Source organism: Danio aesculapii, chromosome 25 (assembly GCF_903798145.1).
Source record: "Danio aesculapii chromosome 25, fDanAes4.1, whole genome shotgun sequence".
Classification (NCBI taxonomy): domain Eukaryota; kingdom Metazoa; phylum Chordata; class Actinopteri; order Cypriniformes; family Danionidae; genus Danio; species Danio aesculapii.
In genome coordinates, this window is record NC_079459.1 from 8,374,892 (window position 1) to 8,397,948 (window position 23,057).

The following is a 23,057-nucleotide window of genomic DNA, read 5'->3' on the forward strand; positions in this document are numbered from 1 at the left end:
GATGATATTTATTTTATTACTTGTCTGTAAGACTTATTTGAGTTAATATTTAGGTTATTCACTAAAATATATCATTTAAATCATTTATGGAGCTAAATACAGTATGAAAAGGTCGATAATAAACTTATGCAAACAATCTAGTCATGAACAAATTATTTAACAAAAGATGATTACTGCAGTCAAATACTGGAAGTCTTTTAATAAGCATGATGTGTTCAAGATAGACTTGGCATAAAAAGTTAATTGTTTGTTTTGAAATTTGTGAGACGGAATTTGTCCAAAAATAAACCCGAAACACACATGGTTGTTGTCATGCGGTGAATCCAGCCAATCGTGTAATATCGGTGTCGTCATCACAGCTCTTCAGTCGCTCTTCAGATGCTGCACCGGCTGAATCAGTCGTCTGATCTTGGTGCGTTGTTGCTGTACTTTCACGTGGCGTCTGCGCAGCGTCAATCCGGACAACATTTCTAACCAGCATGCACCGCTTTAAGACGATCGGTCTGCGCAGAATCTGATCTGTAGTCGAACGCACCTATTATATCGGCATGCATGCTAGTCAGGAACTCTGAGTAGGGTCTGTCTGCAAGACGGGCGTAACATAAAGAGACCTTAGGGGCATGACTTGTAGTATGTTAGAGGCGTAACTTGAAGTTGGAGACCCACATGTTGCCGGTAAGATGGCGCTGTATAACAGTTATTAATGTCTACACCTACTTCACACTCAAACCCAACCATCATCGTTATTAACGTCTACACCTTCCCCAAACCTAAACCCAACCATCACAGCTTTTAACATACAGCCGTGAGTTGCGGAGGCTTTCATACTTCAATCGCCATTGTACTGTTATTTGCAACCACAGGGGGCGACGCGGAGTAGGCTAACTGTCATGACAAAATGGATGAAGAATTTAGCAAGTGGAGTTGCATGGTGAAGTTGCTAAATAAATAAATATAAAAATATATCAAATGAATAGTTTGTGGATACATTTAGAGAAAACTCATTAAGCATTTGCTGAAAATGTTCTCTTGTAAGTATTTCCGCCATCTTGCCAACAACATCTTGTCGTGACATCTCGCGTGGTTTAATCTCGATAACTGCAAGTTACACCCCTTCATTTTAAGCTGGATTTATACTTTCGCCTGGCGCCGCATCACGCACCTCTGCTGACTGTGTGCGCACCTCGCAAACGCATGAGGCTTTTATACTTGTCGCGTTCGCCGTTGTGATATTCACAACGACAGGGGGCGGTCAGAAGAAACTTACTGTAAAAACAGACGGTTAAACAGAGAATTAGGAAGTTTCCGGAACTAAGTCATATCATTAATATCATTCAAGATTTTTAAGCAAATTGTTTTTATTGTTTTTAGAAATATTTTTAATGAAGGATTTTTATAACCATTCAAGATTTTTTATATCAACCTTTGCTGCATCGCTTGCATTTGTTTATATCTCGGACAGTTCTACCTATTAAAGTTTATTAAAATATTAATGACAGCAGAACAATGGTTGCTCTACAAATATAAGTTTTATTATTGCAAGAATAAAAAAAAAAAAAAAAAACACACTTACTTAAATATTGCAGATGTTTTTTAGATTTAGCCCGCTCCACAATTCACACATTACTGTCTGGCTAGTTTCTGTCCTCTACTTATATTAAAAGGGCAATAATTGTCCAACGTTCCTGACCATGATCACCAATAAAGCCTAGAAAAACAGGGCATCTGTATATTGTAAACCGATAGGTTCATATATTCTTTTCCAGTTATCAAAGAAATAATTTGTTCCTTAATTATAGTTTTGTAACTATTAAGTTGTTTTAAATTCAAAATTGTAATATATACATCAGTGTAAAATTCCACTTTTGCCATGGCCTCTTTTGGTTTTAACAAACTTATCTCTCAGGTTTTTCCAAACCAACTAACAAAATCTTTCCTTCTTTCAACCGTCTGTTGCAATTTCTAGCCAAGAATTATTGGTCATCTGGTTCTCCCAATGATAACGGATCATTAAGGTGTCTGTACAGGCGTACATGTTTCAGACAAAATCTCTTCAAAATGTTTCATATTTAACTCAAATGCACTGTTGGCTCGAGTAAAAAAAAACAAAAACATGAGCTCCGCCGGCCGAAATCAAGTCGCACGCACCCATAGCGAACATCCGCAAAATCCGTGATGCACGTCACATGCGTGCACTCAAGGGAACTAGCGGCCACGTCAAGTATAAACAAGTCTTTACGCCCCGTCTTGCAGTCCGCAGACAGATACACTTGGGAACACTCGCTTATTACAACAATATATAAAAATGACCACTAGGTGTCACTGTAGAGACGGGTTTCAAAACTTTCGAAGCTTCGACATATTTGCTTTGATTGTTTCATGGTTTCATGAAGCTCGCTTTGCCCACCGCTATCCACAATACCTTTGCATAAATTAATTAAAAACAAAAATGAAAAACAAAATTCACAAGAGTGGTCAATATTTAATTTAAAACGGTCCAATACATGTTCAATGGACAAATTCTATGCAATATTTTATAGGAAAGTTTGTTTACTTTTTTATTAACATTGATCAACCATTTTCAAAGCCTCACACACATTTCAGTGTCTAAATTTTGACGACAAAAATAAAATAAAAAATAGCCTTGATGAAGGTTTTGTAGAACAATATAAAAAGCTGTGTCCTTGTAATGCAGCATGATGGGAAATAGCAACTTTGGGTTGTGGGCGCAGCTTTTCCTGACCCTCAACTGAAAAAAAGCCTTGCTAAGTATATAGAATAAGCTTTTATATTGCTGGAGATTGAATGAATTTTGTTCTTTCCCTTCATGATTATAAGCTAAAAACTCTTTAGTAGATTGTCATGGTGTAATATTTAACAGCGTAGTAAATGTTTAAATGATTCAGCAGACCAGTGTGCATTTTTTAGGAATGTTTTTCCTCCTCTGGGTTTCTGTCACTAATTTAACAGGCTCTTTGTTTGTGACAAGGAAGTCTGTGACGATATAATTACTCATTTGAAATTTCAGCTGGAAAATTTGTAGATGAGAATGTGAGCGTTTGCATTGTAAAGTAGCGAGGACAAAAGTCTCCATCTGTTCTCATGAAAGCTTTTTAGGTGATTGTTGTGAATTAAACTTCCACTGACAAATAAAAATCATTTTGATTTGCAGAAAATTCGCACAATTTCCTCAATCACCAACTGATTAGAGACAATATGAAAGCATTCACAGCTTAAACTTAACTAAACCAGCTTTACCTGTGATAATACAGCATTTAATCTGTAATAGTAACCAAGTATTACATGTTCTCATTAAAACAACAGTTTCTAAATAAACAGAAAAGGGCAATTCCTCCATCTAGTGTTGAAACAGTACATTACATACAGTTGTGTGCGTTTTCCACACTTATATGGGGCGTCTGCAGACTTGGATCTTGGATCCAGGCAGTTTTACGGCTCAGACAGTTTTACGGTCCACAGTTTTACGCCCCTGTTGTTCTTAATGCGTCCAGTAGGGGGGATGAAAGGTACATGGCCAAATAATACATTTGAAGTCAACGCTCCCAGATTATTAAATGTTCTGTTTATTAATATATATTTTTAATTAGATTACGCTAAATATAAACGCTAAGTTGATGTATCAGAAAGTGAGTTATATACTCACTATAGAATATGCACAACTGATACACTCACCAAATAATTTCAGATATACAAAAGCCCAATTGCAAATTAATTTAGATTCATTTAATTACAAAAATTAAAACACAAATAATTGGATAGTGTAATGGTTTATTGTAGCCTAGTTATACGTTTTCATGTAGAGATATGCATTTTGTTGTATTGTTTATATATAAAGTTACATTCTGAAAATAACAAAATTATAACCAAACAATACAGTGTAATATGGATTATTGATATGCTTTGATGAGAATGCTGTGGTATTGACTACTAGACAGCAGCAGAACATTTAGACAAACAATTCATTACTTTCTAAAATTTCAAGGACCATTTAGCTACCTGACAAACAAAAACCCAGACAACATTAGATTTATTGAAAACAATATCACTAGAGATTGATAGTTTTCTTTAAATATAGCTAAATCCTTGCATCAAATTCTTCACACTTACTGAAAAATAAATAAATAAAGTTATGTATAAATAAGCAAAAATCCTTTCCTCACTTAAGAGTTTCTGACTTGCTTCTAATCTAAATATCCAAACATTCTTAATCCTCAGAAACAGTAAGGAATGGAAAATGATCAGCAAAAAAAAAAAAAAAAAAACATTTCATGCCCTTTTATATATTATCTGGACCTATGCAAAACATATCAAAATTAATTTTTAAATATTTGATTTACGATTTTAAAATATTATGAGTTGTATCTCCCAGAATACATTGACAGTTTAGGGTATATCAAAAGGACCAAGTCATTATTATTTATTTTTATTAAATTTGGAGAAATAATGTAGTGTAGTTGTATTGTAGATTTGGCTGACAACCCAGACCACGCTAGTGAATTGTCTAATCTATGAGAAAATATACAGTTGATGTCAGAATTATTAGCCCCCCTTTGAATTTTATTAAATTTTTTTAATATTTGTCAAATGATGTTTAACAGAGCAAGAAAATTTTCACAGCATGTCTGATGATATTTTTTCTACTGGAAAAAATCTGTTTTTATTTTTTAAATATTTGTTTTATTTAAGCTAGAATAAAAGCAGTTTTTAATTTTTTAAAAACCATTTTAAGGTCAATTATTAGCCTGTTTAAGCTCAATTTTTTTATAGTCTACAGAACAAACCCACGCTATACAATAACTTGCCTAATTACCCTAACCTGCCTAGTTAACCTAATTAACCAAGTTAAGCTTTTAAATGTCACTTTAAGCTGTATAGAAGTGTCTTAAAATTATCTAGTAATATATTATTTACTGTCATCATGGCAAAGATAAAATAAATCAGGGGGACTAATAATTGGGGGGACTAATAACTGTATATCTTTAAATAAATTATTAAATAAAAAATAATTAAAAAAACAATAACTTACCAGGAAAGGCATTATGCTGGCTAAAGAAAATGAGCCTACATAAGAAAGTGAGATGTAGAACATGTAGCTAGCTTGCACATAGTTAGCTAAAATTGAGTCAAACTAACACATTGCTGTTATAGCTTATTACACCAATTTGTTTACGTATTAACATACACTCATATCGACCTTAATATAAATAAAAATGTTTAATTTTCATGTTTGCTAATGTTTTAAACACATATTTAACATACCTCTTCATCGTGTCGCGTTTGGTTTGGTGTGATGATAAAGTTCTTGAGGCTTATAATAATACTGTACTGCCTCCCCCTACTGGACGCATCAGCAACAACAGAAGTGTAAAACTGCCCAGGCCGTAAAACTGCTTTGGCCATAGATCTGCCTGGATCCAAGTCTGCAGTCTCCCCTCCTCTTTTCACACGCCGGCTTTTGAGTGAAGGTCCCGGCCGTTAGATCGCCCCCTTGGGGCTGGCTGCAGTACAAGTCATAAAGCACGCCTCTCCTATGTTAACCAACGAGACTTGAGCCGAAATAAGAAAATTAATTACACTTGCAATACAATGTCCAGAATGATGGTTTTGGTCAATTAAGGCACTGGTTATCATGCTGATATAGGTGCAGATCTTCATTTTTGTAAATAGTATGTTTTTAGTCAGTAATTTAATCCTATACAAACGGGCCGTGTCATTGTAAACTATACTTTCTGACATACAGGATCTGGTGGAACACTGTTTATTCAGTAAGGTCAGGGCTTTATCGGGCTTTATTAGTTTGCTGATACACCTCATGGGGTAATACAGGTAATCGCTATCTAGCAGTAACTCTATTTATGGGTCTGAAATAATAATTAGGATGACAAAACTAATGTTAGCCGATCTCCACAGCTCCTGTAGCGTTATTTGAACTTCTGACATTTTGAGTTTCGGCATATTTTTGAGTTAATCTCCTGAATTTGCTGTTATAAAATATTAATGTTCTAGAAACCGAATCTTATGTAACATATAGAGCTGTAAATGTTATATATTATTTATATACATCATTTACTGTTGGCTTCTTAATTTAAAACTCCTAATAAACATTAAAATAAATGTAAATTCCTCTTTGCAGATATAAAGTGTTCACATAATCGTGCCACTCATTATAAACTAAGCGAGAAAAATGTATTCAATTTGAAACTCGCAGATCTAGAGCACCGATAGACACCGTAATGCACTTTTTTTGCTAGAGTTTTGTATTTACATATAGCTTAAAAGTAAATAAAATTAGACTCATACTACATAATTTGACCACCTCAATAGCTAATCAGAGGTTACTAGATCAGAATACTGTTCACTAAATACCCCAAAAAACACTTGAATATGTATTATTAATAAATTAGATGTAATTTAAATAAGCATACATTATTATATATTATGAAGCATGTATTAGCTACACAAATTAACATTGCCAAAAAAGTTGTCACCCCCCCCCCCTCTCCACTTTTTGAGAAAAATGTTTCACAACAGTTCTAAATTATGCCTTTTTCAGCTTGTAATGATATCAAAACCTTTTTTGTTGCCAAATAAAACCCACTTTATAAAGATCTATGAAGAGCCATACTTTGAAAAGGCTTTATAGGACCTTAAAATAATAATTTTATAATTATCTGTATTATTAATATTAGTAATGTATATAAATATGTATTTCATTAATATTGGGATTATTCATGTTAATCATACACTCACACTAAAATTGGTTCTAAACAGTACTAAATTAGGCTTCCTTAGCTTGTAACAATATTTATAAACATTTAAAAAATATTAGCAATCATATTAATAATTAATAACACTTTATTTTTATTGTAGAATTATTTATATTAACAGTTTACTTAATACAACAGATGTTAAATTACAGAAATTTCCTTAAATTTGAATTTCCAGTCAATTTCTGTAATTTACCGTCTGTTATTATATGTTAAATGTCTGTAATTTAACAGCCGTTATTTTACGTTTTTTTTCCCCAGTTGTAAAATAACAGGTTTTATTTACAGTGTACTCAAACAACAGTTATTAGCTGAACAAATGAATAGATTACAATTGCCACTGAACATGAATAAATACACAACACACTGTAAAAACAAAAAGGCTGCAAACATGCTTTTTCTGCTGTGAAGTTGGCCGTTTCAACATTGGGCTCAATAGAAATATGCTCTATTATGGAGCCAATTCGATGAATTGCAGTTTCAGTTACTTCCCTATTACTGTAGCTTCACTAGGGAGAGCGGGAGGTTGCCGCTTGGTTGCGATTAGGTAGTGACACATTAGGTCACAGCCTCATTTAGCAACTTTTAGCAACAAATTATTCCGCCTTAAGCAATTTCTGCTAAAAAATTAGTTGGCAACAGTGGGTTCTTCTCTGTTGTCAGCTTAATGACTTCAGCCACACTACTCTTAACAACGCCTCACTTATTGTTATTTTGCTACAGGGGAATGATGTGCAAAAAGAAAGCCCTGCCCCTACTTAATAGATTTTTTTTTTCAGTTGAAAGCAAATCAAAATACTGAAATACATTTCTCAGTTTCATCTGGTTTTAATATACATTTCACCTTTCTCCTCAGGGGTTGAATGCACAAAGCAGTGATCAAGGTGAGTAAAATGGTTATATTCTGAGTGTCAAACATCCACTCCCATTAGTTGAAATTAGAAGCATTTTTTTTTTCCAATCTTCAAAGTTAGACAAACCTTTTATTGTCAGTTACATATTTAAATGGAACTTTTGCTTCACAAGATTGTATTGTGTGCAGCTCTATCTAATGTTTAGATTTTAAATTTGTATAATACACATTTATTGCAGAGCAGAATTTTATTGGATGCAAACAAGTTTCTGTAAACATGTTGAAACTAATCAGGGAAACAATTCTGTTTTCCAAGCAGCCTCCACCACTACATTGTCTCCACCAACTGTGTCTCCAACATCAGCACCTTCAAGTGAGTTTTTTGCTTTTATTAAACAGACTATTGTGTGAACATTTTAATTGGGAAATGATTAATTAGAGGTATTGGAATTCAACTGCGTTTGTATTAGGACTTTCATGATATCATATTTTTTTGTAAGGATTCTACTCAATTTTAAGTGTTTATTCATTTGTTAAATATCACCAATAGCTATATTGCCACAGTCTTAAATCAATTCAATAACAATATTTAATTTTTTAAAGATCAAGAGTATCTTCATCACAGGCTCATATGAAAAAGTGCTTCAGCCTACATTTATTTAGCTACAACTGTTTATTAGCAACTGTTTATTAAGGTGAAAGTTTGATACTAATTAGAACTTGAAGTGGTGACGAGGTCTTTCTGAGAAGGTCTTTAAAAATTCTTTAAAAAGTATTGAAATTTCCTTTAGGATTGCTACATATACCCTGATTTAAAATCAAGGCAAAACTATGTGGTTGTAGTTGTAGTAATACTATTCTCGTACGTTTGAAAACACTATAGGTCGGGTTTGGGTCAGTGGTTCTCTAGGTGATCTGTAAGACAAGCCCCGCTTTCTCATGGACCTGTACAAGAAGGATGTGTATCTACTGTATGACTGCATTTACGCTGTAGATCTTGATCGGCAATTCCGATTTTGTGACTGTATCCAATTTTTTTTTAGATGACCGGCTTATATCATCATTTAAAAGTGACTCATATCTGATTGTTTGCTTTTACACTGCAAAGGTCCAATGATCAGGAAAAAAAGAGCAAGCGCTGACTGACTGCTGATAATAATAGCGCTCTTTTCTCCATTCCTGTATTTAAGCTGATCAAAGAGTTTAAACTGGTTTCATTATAGTTTATGACAGGAAAAAATCTCATTTGGCCATCTTCTTTTAATCTAGGCTTTTTAAAACCAGTTGGCATCTTAATGTAATGACCATGGCGTGATTTTTATATTAGTTTATATTGTTTATGAGGTAGATGTTGCTTCCTCTCTTTTCCTCTCTCTCTCTCTCTCTCTCTCTCTCTCTCGTTAACATGCTTAAATACTTGTGCTAAATGACAAAAGCGTCATAGTTTACGTCATACGATACAGTTTTTAATGATGCATGACTTGCATTGACAAGTGAAAATCCGATCTACCTGCTTACACTGCAGACAAGAGGACACGTATCCGATTCATATCGGATACATTTCCACATAGGAACAAGACCAGAATCTTATCTGAGTAAATCAGAATCCATGTGATTTTATCCTGCTCACACATACATGGGCCTTATCCATATCGGTGCTACATGGGAGAAAAAATAATGGAATTAGGTCACTTGAACCATGCCGTGTAAATGCAGCCCAAGACATAGCAAAACACACTTTAAATCGGGGGTTCCCAAACCTTTCAGCCCGCGACTCCTAAAATAACAATGCCAGTGACTCACGACCCCCAAATTCCTTTTAAGTGGTTATAAATATGCAAACATTGCTCATACAACAATAGCCTATATAAACACGAGCATATTGACAAAAAAGTGCAACAGTCTAACAACCATATCATTTTTATAGTCATTTATTGATTAGTTTAATTCAATATTAACCTCAATTAAGGCAACTGGTGGACACAATGTTTTCAGCACAAGTCTATTGTTTTAATTTTGGAGACCACCAATCAGAGGTCATTATCAATATTCAGTTGTGACTTGCTTTTATTTTTAATGTATTTGATTGCCATAAAGGTGACAGAAAGTTAAACCTGGTGCTATAAAATCAATCTCCTGCAGCTGACGCTATTGCTGTGTTGTTAATCTAACGTAAACACACCAATCCTATGAGAAAAAAACTTATTTAAAGGCTGATGGCTTTTCATTAGCATGTTGTTGTTTTTTTACTATTACAAACTACTGTTCTTATGTTCTATGGGTTATAGGTTAAAATATGGTAATTCTAATAGTTTAATAAAATTTATTTGACTTTTGAAATCAACAAGCAAACCCCTGTCATTGTCCCGTCACCCCCACTTTGGGAACCACTGCCCTTAGTAATGTATTTCAGATTCACAGACATGTAGCCAGTGCCCTCTAGTGAATTTGTCATCTGAAATATGCAATGACACATACCCACAACATCACACTTCATGATTTGCAAAAATGTAACTTGAGGCACACATTTTCAATGAGCCTGGGTTGATTATCTTCATTGCGTGTCACAACATTTTTTCACAACTCAATTTATACTGATTCTCACTCTGCACCTTTCTATATATATATATATATATATATTTATATTTATATATATATATATATATATATATATATATATATATATATATATATATATATATATATATATATATATATATATATATATACATACATACATACATACATACATACATACATACATACATACACACACATATATATGGTCTGATAGCAGAGCTCACCATGGAACGAACATTATTGAAAATTGATTAACGAATGCATATACTGGTCATATACAGACATTTAATATTTATTGATATTAGATGATAAGCTAAGTGAATGTTGCGTTCATACTTTCAATTTAAAATTCACAATATTTTTGAAAGTTTTTGTAGCATTACATGGTTTGACCAGCACGTGCAGTTTTAAAAAAGAGCAATTGGTTAAATAGTTTCAAAGCTTTTAAAAGCTTTATTTCTCACATCACTACCAAAAGTACAATAACATGGCATAGCAAAACTAAACAAACATGGCATGGCATAGAATAGAATAAACTCACCAACATGGGATATACAGAAACAAATCTAAACAAAGACAAAAGAAATGAGAAGGCTATATCCCTCCTGAGATCCGAAGATTTTTTTCTTCTTTTTTTTCTTTTTTTCTGTGATTTACTACATCCTTTGGGTTAAAAAAAAATCTAAAAATTAGTAAAAAATTTTTTTTTAATTTTTAATTTTACAGCATGTCCACTGTAGTGGACCACAGGACCATTTCAGTTCAAAACGACCACCACTCAGACAACAAAACTGTACAGGACATAGCTGTAAAGGAATAATAATCCAATATTAATGTAACAAAAACAAAACAACAGCCATTTTTTCCTTTTGTTTTGAAATTCCTGAAACAGTTTAGTCTGAAAGAGAGCCAAACTCAAAAAAACAAAACAAAAACAAAAAAGTGATGTTAATCAAAAACTAATTTAACATAAAAGTGCTTTAAAACTGGTTGAAATTCTCTAATTGTCTCTAATTCTCTAATTGTCCGATTATCAGACTCCAAATCAGAGGCTACCTCAACTATTTTATAAAGAATCATCTCTGCTTCAGTTCTGCCCCCTACAACATGCAGTCATTAATTACATTAAGATGGTCCTGTGGCCACTATAGTGGACATTTAAAAAAGGATGATATTTTGAAACACAAACAAGTTAACAGCTTTGAAAGCTAAATGTATTGTTCCTGACACTTTAATAAACCAATATATATGTAATAATAATAGTAAAAAACATTTAAAAAGCAACATTTTACATGCCTCTCTCCTTCCCATAAAATGTGCTTTTTTTGTATGTCAGCCATTTTGGATGCAGTGTAAGAAGTGGTTCCTAGCATGCCAGCCAATCAAATGACATATCACTAAAAAGCCCAGGATGTCCTCTGAACAGTACAACAGGACTTGACAGAGTAGGTCAAAAAATTCAAAGAAAATGCATGAAAACGCCATGTCCACTACAGATGACACAAGTCAATGGGCGGGGTCTCAGGAGGATATATACCAAACAAAATGGAACATGACTTGAAAAAACCAATGAAAAAAATGTACATGATCAAGACAACCAATGATTCACATACAGGTACATGAAAAAGAACAAGACACATGAACACACAGCAGGACACAAAGGAGGAACAGGCAGACACGAACACTATGAAATAAAGACATGAAAACAAACACCCTAAAACACTTTTTTTAATTAATTTAATTGCTGATGTGCCTAGAATAATTATAAAGAATAAATATAGACTCACTGACATTTATGAGGGACTGTAAATTTTCTTCAGTTTTTGTGATGCAGAATTTCAGTGCATACAACAATGTGCTTTAAGTATGGAAACTACTTATGTCTCTATTTCTTAATGGATCTAAATGTTTCAGCAACCCCTGCCAATGCAAGTTCTTCTACAACTGAGTCTCAAACAGCAGCACCTACAAGTAAGTAATATATAGTACAATTAACTAAGCACTTTATTTTCTTATGTGAAGTTTCATAAACTAATTTAGAGGGGAGCACGTGATATGATTGAGCATGACTGGCCGCTCATCTGTAATCAGTAATAATCCAATCAGAGTGATCCTAGTTTACTATAAATGGATCATTTTCTTCCTACTGCTCTATCTTCGTTTTGGAAGAATCCCCCCTTCCACCCCATCTCCTCCTTTTCCTCCCTTTTCTAAAGGGGGAGCTCTCGAGACCTACCTGATCTCAGATCTGCTGATATGCTTATTGACCGGGCGGGAGCCCTGGGCTCAAATATCTCCGAGCTCAGAGTTCTCTCCCGGGACAGCATCCCAAACCTGCTTTAAATGCTAAGCATATCTAAGTGGGAACTCTTGAATATATATATTTTTACTAATTTACTGTTAATTTATACTGTACTAATCAGAACACCTTCTAAACATCAAAGCTCATCACTTTAAATAATATGAAAAATGTATACAATTTTAATGTTATTTCATTTTAAGCATACGTTTATTATATCCTATTTGTAGCATGTTAGCAAATATTAAGCAAACATTGATTCTGTTTCTTCATTCATCAAAACTTTGACAGATTCTCCATCAAATGAGTCTCAGACATCAACAGCACCTATAAGTGAGTATTTTTATTCATGAACTATTTTGCAAATATCTAAATTAGAAAACAAGGTTCTAATTCAGCTGGGGTGCTGGAATACAATTGTGTTTAATCACAATAGTATATTATGTCACAATAGTATATTTTCAATACACAATTGCCATGGTCAAGCAAACTGTGATAATGATATATTAAAATGATATATTCAATAGAAATGTTGAAACAAATGAAAAAAAAACAACAACAAAAACAACAAAAAACTGCCAAACACAAATTTGTTTAGATTTTTTCAGTTTCCTTTATTTTGTCATTCAAAACATCAAAATAAAATTGTAATGCAGAACGAAATTGCGTTGCAACAGACCCAACAAGAACATAAAAACATCACTATACAAACACTATAAAATTCTAACATGATAAACAAGCTTTTATAATTTTATAAAAATATAGTTATATAAGATATAACCTGATTTTAAAAAATCTCTGTAGAGAGTAACTTAATACTTAAATACCTATTTCACCATTTGTTATAATAGTTGTAATATTGATAATTTATGCTAGTTTAACTATTTATTGATTTATTATTTTACACTAGCTATCAATAGTGTTTAAGAAATGGTATTATTCAAAAGTCTTATGATGACAGGATAAAAACTATCATGAAACCGCACTGATTTGCTCCTTGGGCTTCTGTAACACCTGCCTGATGGCATAAGCGTGAGCAGGCTATGGCCAGGGTGGGTTGGATCCCTTAAAATGCTATTTGCCCTAGACAGACAACGTCGTTGATAAAGTTCCTCGATAGATGTCATCTTGACTCCAACAGACCTTTCAGCTGACTTTATGATCCTCTTAATGGTGTTCTTGTCAGATACCCTACTATTCTCATACCAAAGGGAGATGCCATTAGTGAGAACACTCTCAACAGCTCCTCTGTAAAAAGTTGTGAGAATTGATGGGCTCTTTTTAACCTTCTCAGAAAGTGCAGTCGTTGGTGCGCTTTCTTTGCAAGACAAGTGGTATGGAGAGACCAAGTCAAGTTCTCAGTAACGTGGACCCCGAGGAATTTTACCTGCTGTACAGTCTCCACCGCAATATTGTTGATATATACAGGGGAGTAAGTGGGGCGTTCGCTCCTGAAGTCGATCACCAACTTCTTGGTTTTTTTAACATTCAGAACTAAGTTGTTATCACTGCACCATTCTGTAAAGAGCTTTACTTCCTCCCTGTAGTTCCTCTCATCATTATCCTGGATGAGACCCACTATTGTGGTGTCATCAGCATATTTAATGATGTGATAAGTGCTAAGTTTTGCACAACAATCATGGGTCATCAGAGTGTATAGCAGTGGGCTCAAGACGCACCCCTGAGGGGAGCCTGTATTTAGCAGAATGGTAGATGACGAAATACCCTCCGCTCGCACAAACTGTGGCCTATTTGTCAGAAAGTCAAGAATCCAGTTCCGAAGAGGTGTATTCAGACCTAAAGATGCTAATTTATTGACCAGGTGCTGAGGAATGATAGTATTAAAAGCAGAGCTAAAATCAGCAAACAGCATCCGTACCTATGTATTTTTACCCTCCAAGTTCTTAATCCATATCTGGTTGATTGTCTGTGAGTGTGAACTTGTGAAATACAATGTTGGGGCAATAATATCTGGATGCAGACTTGCATATGCAAGCTGAGACTGCATGACTCAGGCATGCAATGTTAGACACTATGCACTCAGTGGAGCTCATGGCGTCACTGTGAGAGCTAGGGTTAGGGAGGTGTGTTTATTAAAAGTATGGCATGCAGCTTAGCTAGCAGCTTCAAATGCTCAGCATCTAGACCCTTATATGTTGGGTGATGTTTGCCAAGTATCTAGTGAGAGTGCACAAGCATAAGACCCCCAGTCCCTAATTACCATTTTTTTAAATTTAGGTGGGTCGTAATGAGTTTTAATTAACTTAGCTGAGACTAAGGAGTTTATGATATGACAGTATTTTAGGAAAGCCTTCCAATTCTAATGTGCAAGTACGCTGTGGAGACCACATACTACCTATTGGGGAAATACTGCAAAAATGCACATATGGTCTAGCCCTGACAGGGAGAGCACTACATAGGGCAAAATGTTAGCGGGTAGGGAAGAAACTCAGGGTGGAAACTCACCATATCTGACTAAACAGATATGGGGGTTCTAGAGGGAACAATGTATATAAGGCACTGTTTCCAAAAATGCAGGTTGATCAAGCAAGCATACAGAATAATGGGCCAGCACCTCTGCCAGTGAGAGGTGGCTCAGGGGTTCAACCTCCTGGCATCTCTCAGGAACTAAATAATCAAGTCATGATTCCCAAGTGTCCTGCCATCCACCACGTCATAGTGAGTGGAGATGGCAGCAACATAAACCTACAGTGTGGAGGGTGACAACCTCTGCTCCAACTTATTCTGAAGCACAATGATTGGGTAAGTTCAGGGATCTTCTCTGTGATGCACCACTCATCACATGGACTCCATTTCAGGGCATAGGCACAAGTAGTATGGGGGCCAAAAGTCACTTAGGTCTTCCACATCTCATCTATGGACCCCACATGGAGGATGATCTAGATGCAGGTGCCAGGTGGTGCCCTATTCCAGAGAAATAACTACTATAGATCTTGCTGGGGTGGAGTCTCTATTCTCCTGGGAGCATGTAATGTTGTTTGAGCCCATCTCCTGAACAGACAACAAGGCACCCTGTGCAACCTTGGTAAAGATCCGTAGAGACAGGGACAGCCTGAAGGGCCATGCACGACCATTGTATGGAAATATAAAGTTTTGTTGCAGAAGCATCATGACATGGTGACAACTAATGCTGAGGATGGACGCATCTAAGGATTCAATTCTGCATGAGCATTGTGAATGGCATTTTTAGTGTAGATACCAATTTTAATTGCACAATAGAACTTGGGAGGATGTTTCACTGTTTGCAGATCGACTGGACAGCACTACCCCTCTGGCAGAGCTAATTTAAGAGGCACCATCAGAACAATCAATAGCTAACCTTTGGTGTTGCAGCCCGCATGAGTAAAAGTGCTTGACCAGGAAGCAGTATAAATCCCAGAGAGGGCTGACAGACTGCAGTACATGCTCCCAGGATCCCACAAAAGAGCTGGATGTGTAAGAGAAAGCAGCACTGAGAATTTGTGCCAGAGATGGTCCCCAGCCCTCCTTGTCTTATCTGGGTGGACTGTCTTTGGGACACTTCACTGTCAGTTTACCTGACCTAACGGCATCCTGGGGTGGGGGTGTAATTTTCCTGCAGCAGGCTCGAAGAGGCTGAAAACTTTAAGGGCTTACTTACACTAGGTACAGTTGCCTTGAACCGTGCCGAAGTGCGCTTGTCACCCCTCCCATCTACCCCGACAGCCTGCACTCACAGTGCATTTTGTCTTTCAAGTTGGAGCATACTTACATCATAAATGATGCGACTGTTCAGAAGAGAAGTGCTTTCACTCAGCACAGTGGACATTGCTTTAGTTATATTGTTTTGTATTATTTTTAGTCTTTTGGGGTGCAGTGACACGCAGTCAAATATTTTGCTGAACAGATCCACAAATTTTGAACCTCATAAATTATCAGAAAAGTCCTCGTGCTGCACGTATTAGGAGGTTTGCTGAAGGTGGCAGCTGATGTGCAGCAAGGGGTTTGCATCTTTAATAAACTATGACAGTTTGCATTCATATAAGTAAGAAAGATTATATAAGAAAGATTATAAAGTAAGAATGATTATGAAGTAAGAAAGATTATACAAGTAAGAAAGATTAATAAATCCATTTGAAACAGTCCCTTAAAAGTGACATCGCTTCTTCGGTTTTGGGCTCAGGCACGCTTTGCACTCACACTACAAGCGTACTGCGCCAAAGCCCAACCGAATTGGCACACCTCTTCTAACCAGCCTAGGGCCCGCCAACTGAACCGCGCCTGGGCCTGATACGGAGGACTCACACTTGTCAAACGAATTGGGAAACACGCCCGGGCATGGTTCGGATAGCCTAGTGTGAGTGCACCCTAAGAGTCTAAGGGCTATTAACAAGACTTGTCGCCTAGAGTCTTTTAGTGATATATCTATATCGCTGACAAATTTTATTCACCATTTTCAATTTTCTTTTGATCTCCTTTCATGTTGTTTGTCTGACTTTCACTATTTTGTTACAGCATTTTCGTTTCTATCTATCTATCTACAGCATCTAATTTCTATCTATCTATCTATCTATCTATCTATCTATCTATCTATCTATCTATCTATCTATCTATCTATCTATATATATATATATATATATATATATATATATATATATATATATATATATATATATATTAACAGATCTAACTATTTCAGCACCACCTGCCAATTCAAGCTCTTCTGCAACTGAGTCAACAGTTTCAAGTAAGTCATGTTCTGTATACAGTTGTCTAAACACTTATAGATGTACAGTTTATGTAGGCAAATCCTTTTTTTTTTTGTTATTAAATTTCCCGTGGCTCTTAGTACGCCGATTGAACCACTGCCAACCTTAGGCAATCATATTTGTTTGTTTTGGGTAAATTTTAAATTTCTACAACCAGCACAGAGCCTTGGGGATCAAGGGGATCAAGTGAGATACATCTATATAACTGTTGAAAAAGACTATGGTCTGTCAATTTAATCTCTATAGGTTTATTTATCATTTTTTGTTGTTGTAAAGTATCAGATATTTACAATTGTATTCACAGTTACACTTTATAGCAGAGGCTTAAATGTTTTTTTCTTAGCACAGGACAATATATGACACTAGGCTATACGAGAATGGGGGTACACATTTTGACACTGGGGCTGGTTTATCTATGTGTCATATACAAACTGTTTCTTAATATCATGATTATATTAGGGTTTGAGGCTTATTTGTTTCTAATATAAAGTACCTGGGTTTATGTATATTTATTAATAGGATGTTTATATTTGTAGTTATTGTTTTGCTAAATACTCAGCACAAATGAATAAAGATGTACCTCGTTTCTGAATATTGTCTCTCTAAGAATTTCTGTTTTTAAGTTTGAATATTTTAATGCATCATCATATTTCTCAAACAGCAGCACCCATAAGTAAGTATAGGCCTATATACATAAAGTGGGTAAAATAAATATTGGATTTTCTAAAGGTGCTGTTTACTTGAAATCTTTACCAGATGTCGGTAACAACCAAAGTAATACATACAAACAAAGAAAACAATACTATTTAGTTTAGACATTAAGTTATGTGTAATAAAATGAAATGACAGAGGGAAAAGGTATTGAACACCTGAAGAAAGGGGGGTGTAAAAAGGCTTGGAAAGCCCAGACAGGAGTTGAAAGCTCTCCGTAGTTAAACAACACATGTTACTCCATTCTCGATATATTTCAGTGGTTCAGAATCTGGTAGAACTTCACATACAATTTTATGTCAACAGCTCCTTCAGAAATATATTTACCAGGAAAATTCATGATGTGTTCAATAATTATTTTACCTTCTGTAGATACAGTTGACTAAATGCTTTATTTACTTAATATTTTCAATATTTTTATGTTAATATATACTGTAATAATCAGTACTTCAGTTATTTTAAATCACGTCCTGAATATCAAAGCTTATCACCTTAAATAATAGGAATAATGTGTAAATTTTTAATGTGATTTAATTTGTAAATCATAATTTCATTAGCATGTCATCAAATATTAAGAAAACTGTTATTCTCTTTCTTTATTCGTAAAACATTTTGACAGACTCTCCATCAAATGACTCTCAAACATCAACAGCTCCTTTAAGTGAGTATTTTTTATTAATGGATTATTTTGTAAACATTTAAATAATCATTATTGATTTTGGGTGCTGGAATACAACTGTGCTTATTGCAAAACTGTCACAGTTACCATGGTCAAACAAAGTCTGATAATATTTTACAATATCTACCGAAAACTCTAAATAAATGAAAGACAAACAAAACAACACATACAAATAATGGTCAAATTTAACTGTGTTTTGTCTGATGAATGAGACCATTGGATGCAAAACTAACTAAATGCTAACAATTGTAATCTTAGCACTGGCAGGGCAAATCAAATGTCTTGATGATACAATATGAAATCAATACTCTTAGACAGCTATGATATTTATCGATACTGCAAAGTTGTTGTAGTATGCAGTACTTTGCAGTACAATTTCAGTTTAGTGGAATATTGATTGATATATTGATATTAAGATGTTATTTGAAGATCCAGTTAAATTTTTCTGAAAATTTTTAGGAAATAACAGATAAAAAAAAAATCAAGTAACACATAAGAAATTAATAAAACATGATTCTTAAACATGTCTTCAACTGGCTGCACCTGCTGCTATGTTGTTGCATCGCACAAGGCACACATATAGACAGTTTGGTCTCACTAGAGTTTGAGCATGTGAAATTCCGTCGTACAGCACTATGAAAAGAGGTGGAATTAAACAAGATGATTAGACATTAAAAAAGCAAGCGATTGGTCCATATTTTTAATTTCTGTACAGAGAGGTCATGTTTTTATTTTCTATTGGTCTCACACAGTCACATGATGCAATTTCACAGGTCAGAGTTTACCAAGCTTTGCATCGCAGCAAACTTCCAAACTCATGGCACAAGCTTGCGTTTTCTGTCTGTCGCATTTGCTTGAGTATGAATGGAAATCTATGGGGCTTAACTGGAAATACAAGCAGATGTACATTAGATGGACATGAAGATGTTTAGCGTGCTGAAATAAAAGTGTGTTCATTTATCAAGGTAATTTTCAAGAATTTGGTGAGGGAGGCGGCGAACACTCATGTGCAGAAACAAAAATATATTTTATTTAAAAACAGAAACAAAAACCAACAAAAACAAACCAACAAGAAAACCATTACCTGAAACCTAAATGAAACCTGACTGGACTGGCAAGACAAGACAAGCAAACATTCAAGGATGCAATGATGAACTGGCACAGACCAACAAATAGGGAAGCTATCAAGGAAGAAAAATCAAGAAAGAAACAGTTGAACTGAATTAAGACAAATTTGATAACAAGATGGAAGGGGCTAGACCAGGGGTGACCAATTCTGTTCCTGGAGATCTACCTTTCTGCAGAGTTCATCTGCAACATTGATCAAATGCACCTGTCCTTAATTTCCAAGTGCTGCGTCAGATCTGACTTAAATGGTTGAGTTGTTTTTTTTTTTTATCAGGGCTAGAGCTGAGCTCTACAGGAAGGTGAGCTCTCCAGGAACAGGATGGGGCACGCCTGGGTTAGACAATAGATAGTAATGCACAAGGCAAAAAGAGACAAAACAAAGTTTGCTCACATCAGACAGGACAAAAACATGTAGCCAATGATACCTTATTAATCATGTGTTCACATAAAACAAAACATGAAAGCATGCAACTGCATGTAAACATGAGCCTAAAGCTTCAGAAAATGCTCACAATGAGCGATCGCAGAATAAGTGAAAGAAAACCTAATGTGTTACATATGCAGTATGGATGCTCTAGTCAAACCAAAACCAACCTTGACAAATACTCTGCATGCCACCTGACAAACAAGAAAGCGCAAGACCCGAGCTTGCTTGAGATCATGCACCTACAGTACCACAAAGACAATAATAAGAGAGAATGTGCAGCTCGAACTCACACTCGATCGAACACTCAAGAGACAAAGACAGAAGACATTAGTGTGTGGCCTGACTCGAGCCAAGCACTACATTCAGGACAAGACTAGAGCAGTGTCTAAACCAGGGGTCACCAACCCTGTTCCTGGAGATCTACCTTCTTGCAGAATTCAGCTCCAACCCTGATCCATTACACCTGAAACAATTAATTAGAACCTGAAGCAGCACTTGATAATTACAGACAGGAGTGTTTGGTCAGGGTTGGAACTGAAATCTGCAGGAAGATGACCCGTGGTCTGAACTCTACCACCAAAACAAGAATAAGCAAGAACAAAGTGGCAGACCACAAGGGTGCAAGACAGACAAGATCGACCACAATTGCCCAGGCAGGTCTAGGCTCCTTATTGCGGGCCATGAAGAAGCAGGATAAACAATCCAAGGTATATTCAGGGGGTCAGGAATCCTGGCAGGGATGAGCTGGGGAGTACAATCCATGGACAAACAAAAGGGTCAGACCAGGGAGGACCAGGAAGGACAATCCAATGAGGATAAGATGGTGCAAACAGGGCAGAAGTCTTTAATTGGACAGGCAGGGCTGGATGCGAGGAAGTTGCATGGAGCATTGGGCCAACATTAGGCCACATTCAAGGGACAGCAGACAGCTTCTTCCTCTGCTTACGAGAACAGAGCTCTGTCAACTCTGTTGATACTGCAACACACTTGGTTGCCTCAGGAAATTCATAGGGAAACTGCAGCATGATCTTCCACCTCCAGGTGGGTGACTGGTGAGGAAGACCTGATCTTCCTCCTCCTTCACTACTTCCAGTTCATCAGAGAACTGGTGCCCTCACTGACTGCAGTTGTGACTGCAGTCTGCCAGGGCTTCATGCTGAGGTAGTGGACATGGTACACAATGCGCACAAACGGCTCAGGGCACTGTGAAAATATGTACTGTTGGTTTGCCTTCAGGAAGAGGGTTGGAAAACACTGATCTACTGTCAGGGGCGTTGTTAGAGTGTGGGGGTTGGGGGGTGGGTGGGGCAGAGTGCATAAGGCCCTGGAAATTTAGGGGGCCGAGTGCAGTGACCAACAAATGCCTCGCCTCCCTTACTCTTCACATTAGATGATCGCCTATGACATATCTAGATGACGACACAAATAAGTGATGACATTGCCTGTTTCTTTGATTTTATGCTCTGCATAACACAAAGAAAAGAGAGATAATTGTTATAAGATTTTATATCATAAACATCTAGTGCCCTATCATACGGTGCAATAAAGCGTAAGACGTGTTGCTATTTTTTAGACCAGCACAATCCTAATTTTCACGTTTTGCACCAACTAAAAGCAGGTCCAGCGCAGAGCACATTAGTTATGCGTCTATGTGGGTTCAAATGCTTACACATTGCTTACACATTGCTTAATACACACAGGATTTACAGCAATACACAAATAACTTTACATACGAAAAAAGTAAAGGATTAAAATGTTACAAAAATTATAAATTTCTACATAAAAAACACTACCTACGGCATGTTTCTTTATGCCTCCATGCCTTTTTTCAGTTTATTCTTGACAATTTACATTTATATAATGTTATTATTAGCAGTATTATTCATCATATGCATTTAACAATTTTTTGTTTTAATAAAAACAAGTTTAGATTCGTCCACCTGTCGGGTTTTGGAAACCTATGTGTCATTATATGGGGCATAAAAATAGGACGTGTGTTTGGATATAACTTCACACTTCAATATTATTGTTAATTTGCTGGAAATTAGAACTGAATTTAGAAATAGTTTTGAAACAAATCCTTGCTCTTAACAAACGAAATTAAATATGTAGGCTGATGGATGTCTTCAGTGGAGTGAGTTTCCACCGTTTCCTTATCCCCAAAAGTAAAGGCGTAAAGTAAAGAGTAAAAGTAAAGAGAAAGTAAAGAGGCCAAATGGAGAAGGCTCATTCTTTATCCTCATGCTGCAGATGGTCTATTAAGCTCTCTAGTGAAGTGTTAAATTTTTCCGCTTACAAAGTCCGCCATGTAAATAGCAAATGCGCCAAATGCAGAGATGAGACTCTGATTCGTTTAATGCACGTTATACTCAAAACAAACACACCATAACTCATTAAGAGAATAAGCGCAACCCTGTTAGACCATGTGCCAGGGCGCAGAGCATATTTTTCCATCCTTAAAATAGCAAAAGTTGATTCGGAAATGTTCTTAATGCTTTTGCGCCATGCGATTTAGACTTTGCACCTAGATCGATAAATAGAGCCCCTAGTTTTTTCAATGCATTTTTTTTAATGCAGATGGTTACATTTTATTTGTTTTTTTAAACGTGGCTGTCACTACTGTAAACTGTTTGTGCATAACACAAGATTAAGCATTAAAACTTTAGAACTCTAGAAATAAGATTCCTTTTTTCCTTGAGTCAAGTGCTGAAAAATGCATTTCTCTGACCAATGTTATACACCATTTTCAATTTTTACATTTTTGATCTCCTTCGCCGAAAGATGTTCATCTGAACTTCACAATTTTAATAGATCTAACTATTTCAGCACCACCTACCAGTGCAA

At 35.7% G+C, this 23,057-nt stretch overlaps 1 protein-coding gene across 1 annotated transcript in view; it reads left to right on the top strand.

Moving 5' to 3' along the window:
• Positions 1-21,378, top strand: part of LOC130218992 (uncharacterized) — a 45,136-nt gene extending 23,758 nt beyond the window's left edge. Inside the window, exons 2-9 of the mRNA XM_056451268.1 lie at positions 7,645-7,672; positions 7,961-8,014; positions 12,136-12,192; positions 12,812-12,853; positions 17,199-17,246; positions 18,599-18,640; positions 20,061-20,085; positions 21,255-21,378. Coding sequence (XP_056307243.1) covers positions 7,645-7,672; positions 7,961-8,014; positions 12,136-12,192; positions 12,812-12,853; positions 17,199-17,246; positions 18,599-18,640; positions 20,061-20,085; positions 21,255-21,378 — 420 coding nt within the window. The remainder of the gene's footprint in view (positions 1-7,644; positions 7,673-7,960; positions 8,015-12,135; positions 12,193-12,811; positions 12,854-17,198; positions 17,247-18,598; positions 18,641-20,060; positions 20,086-21,254) is intronic.
• The last annotated feature ends 1,679 nt before the right edge of the window (positions 21,379-23,057 follow it).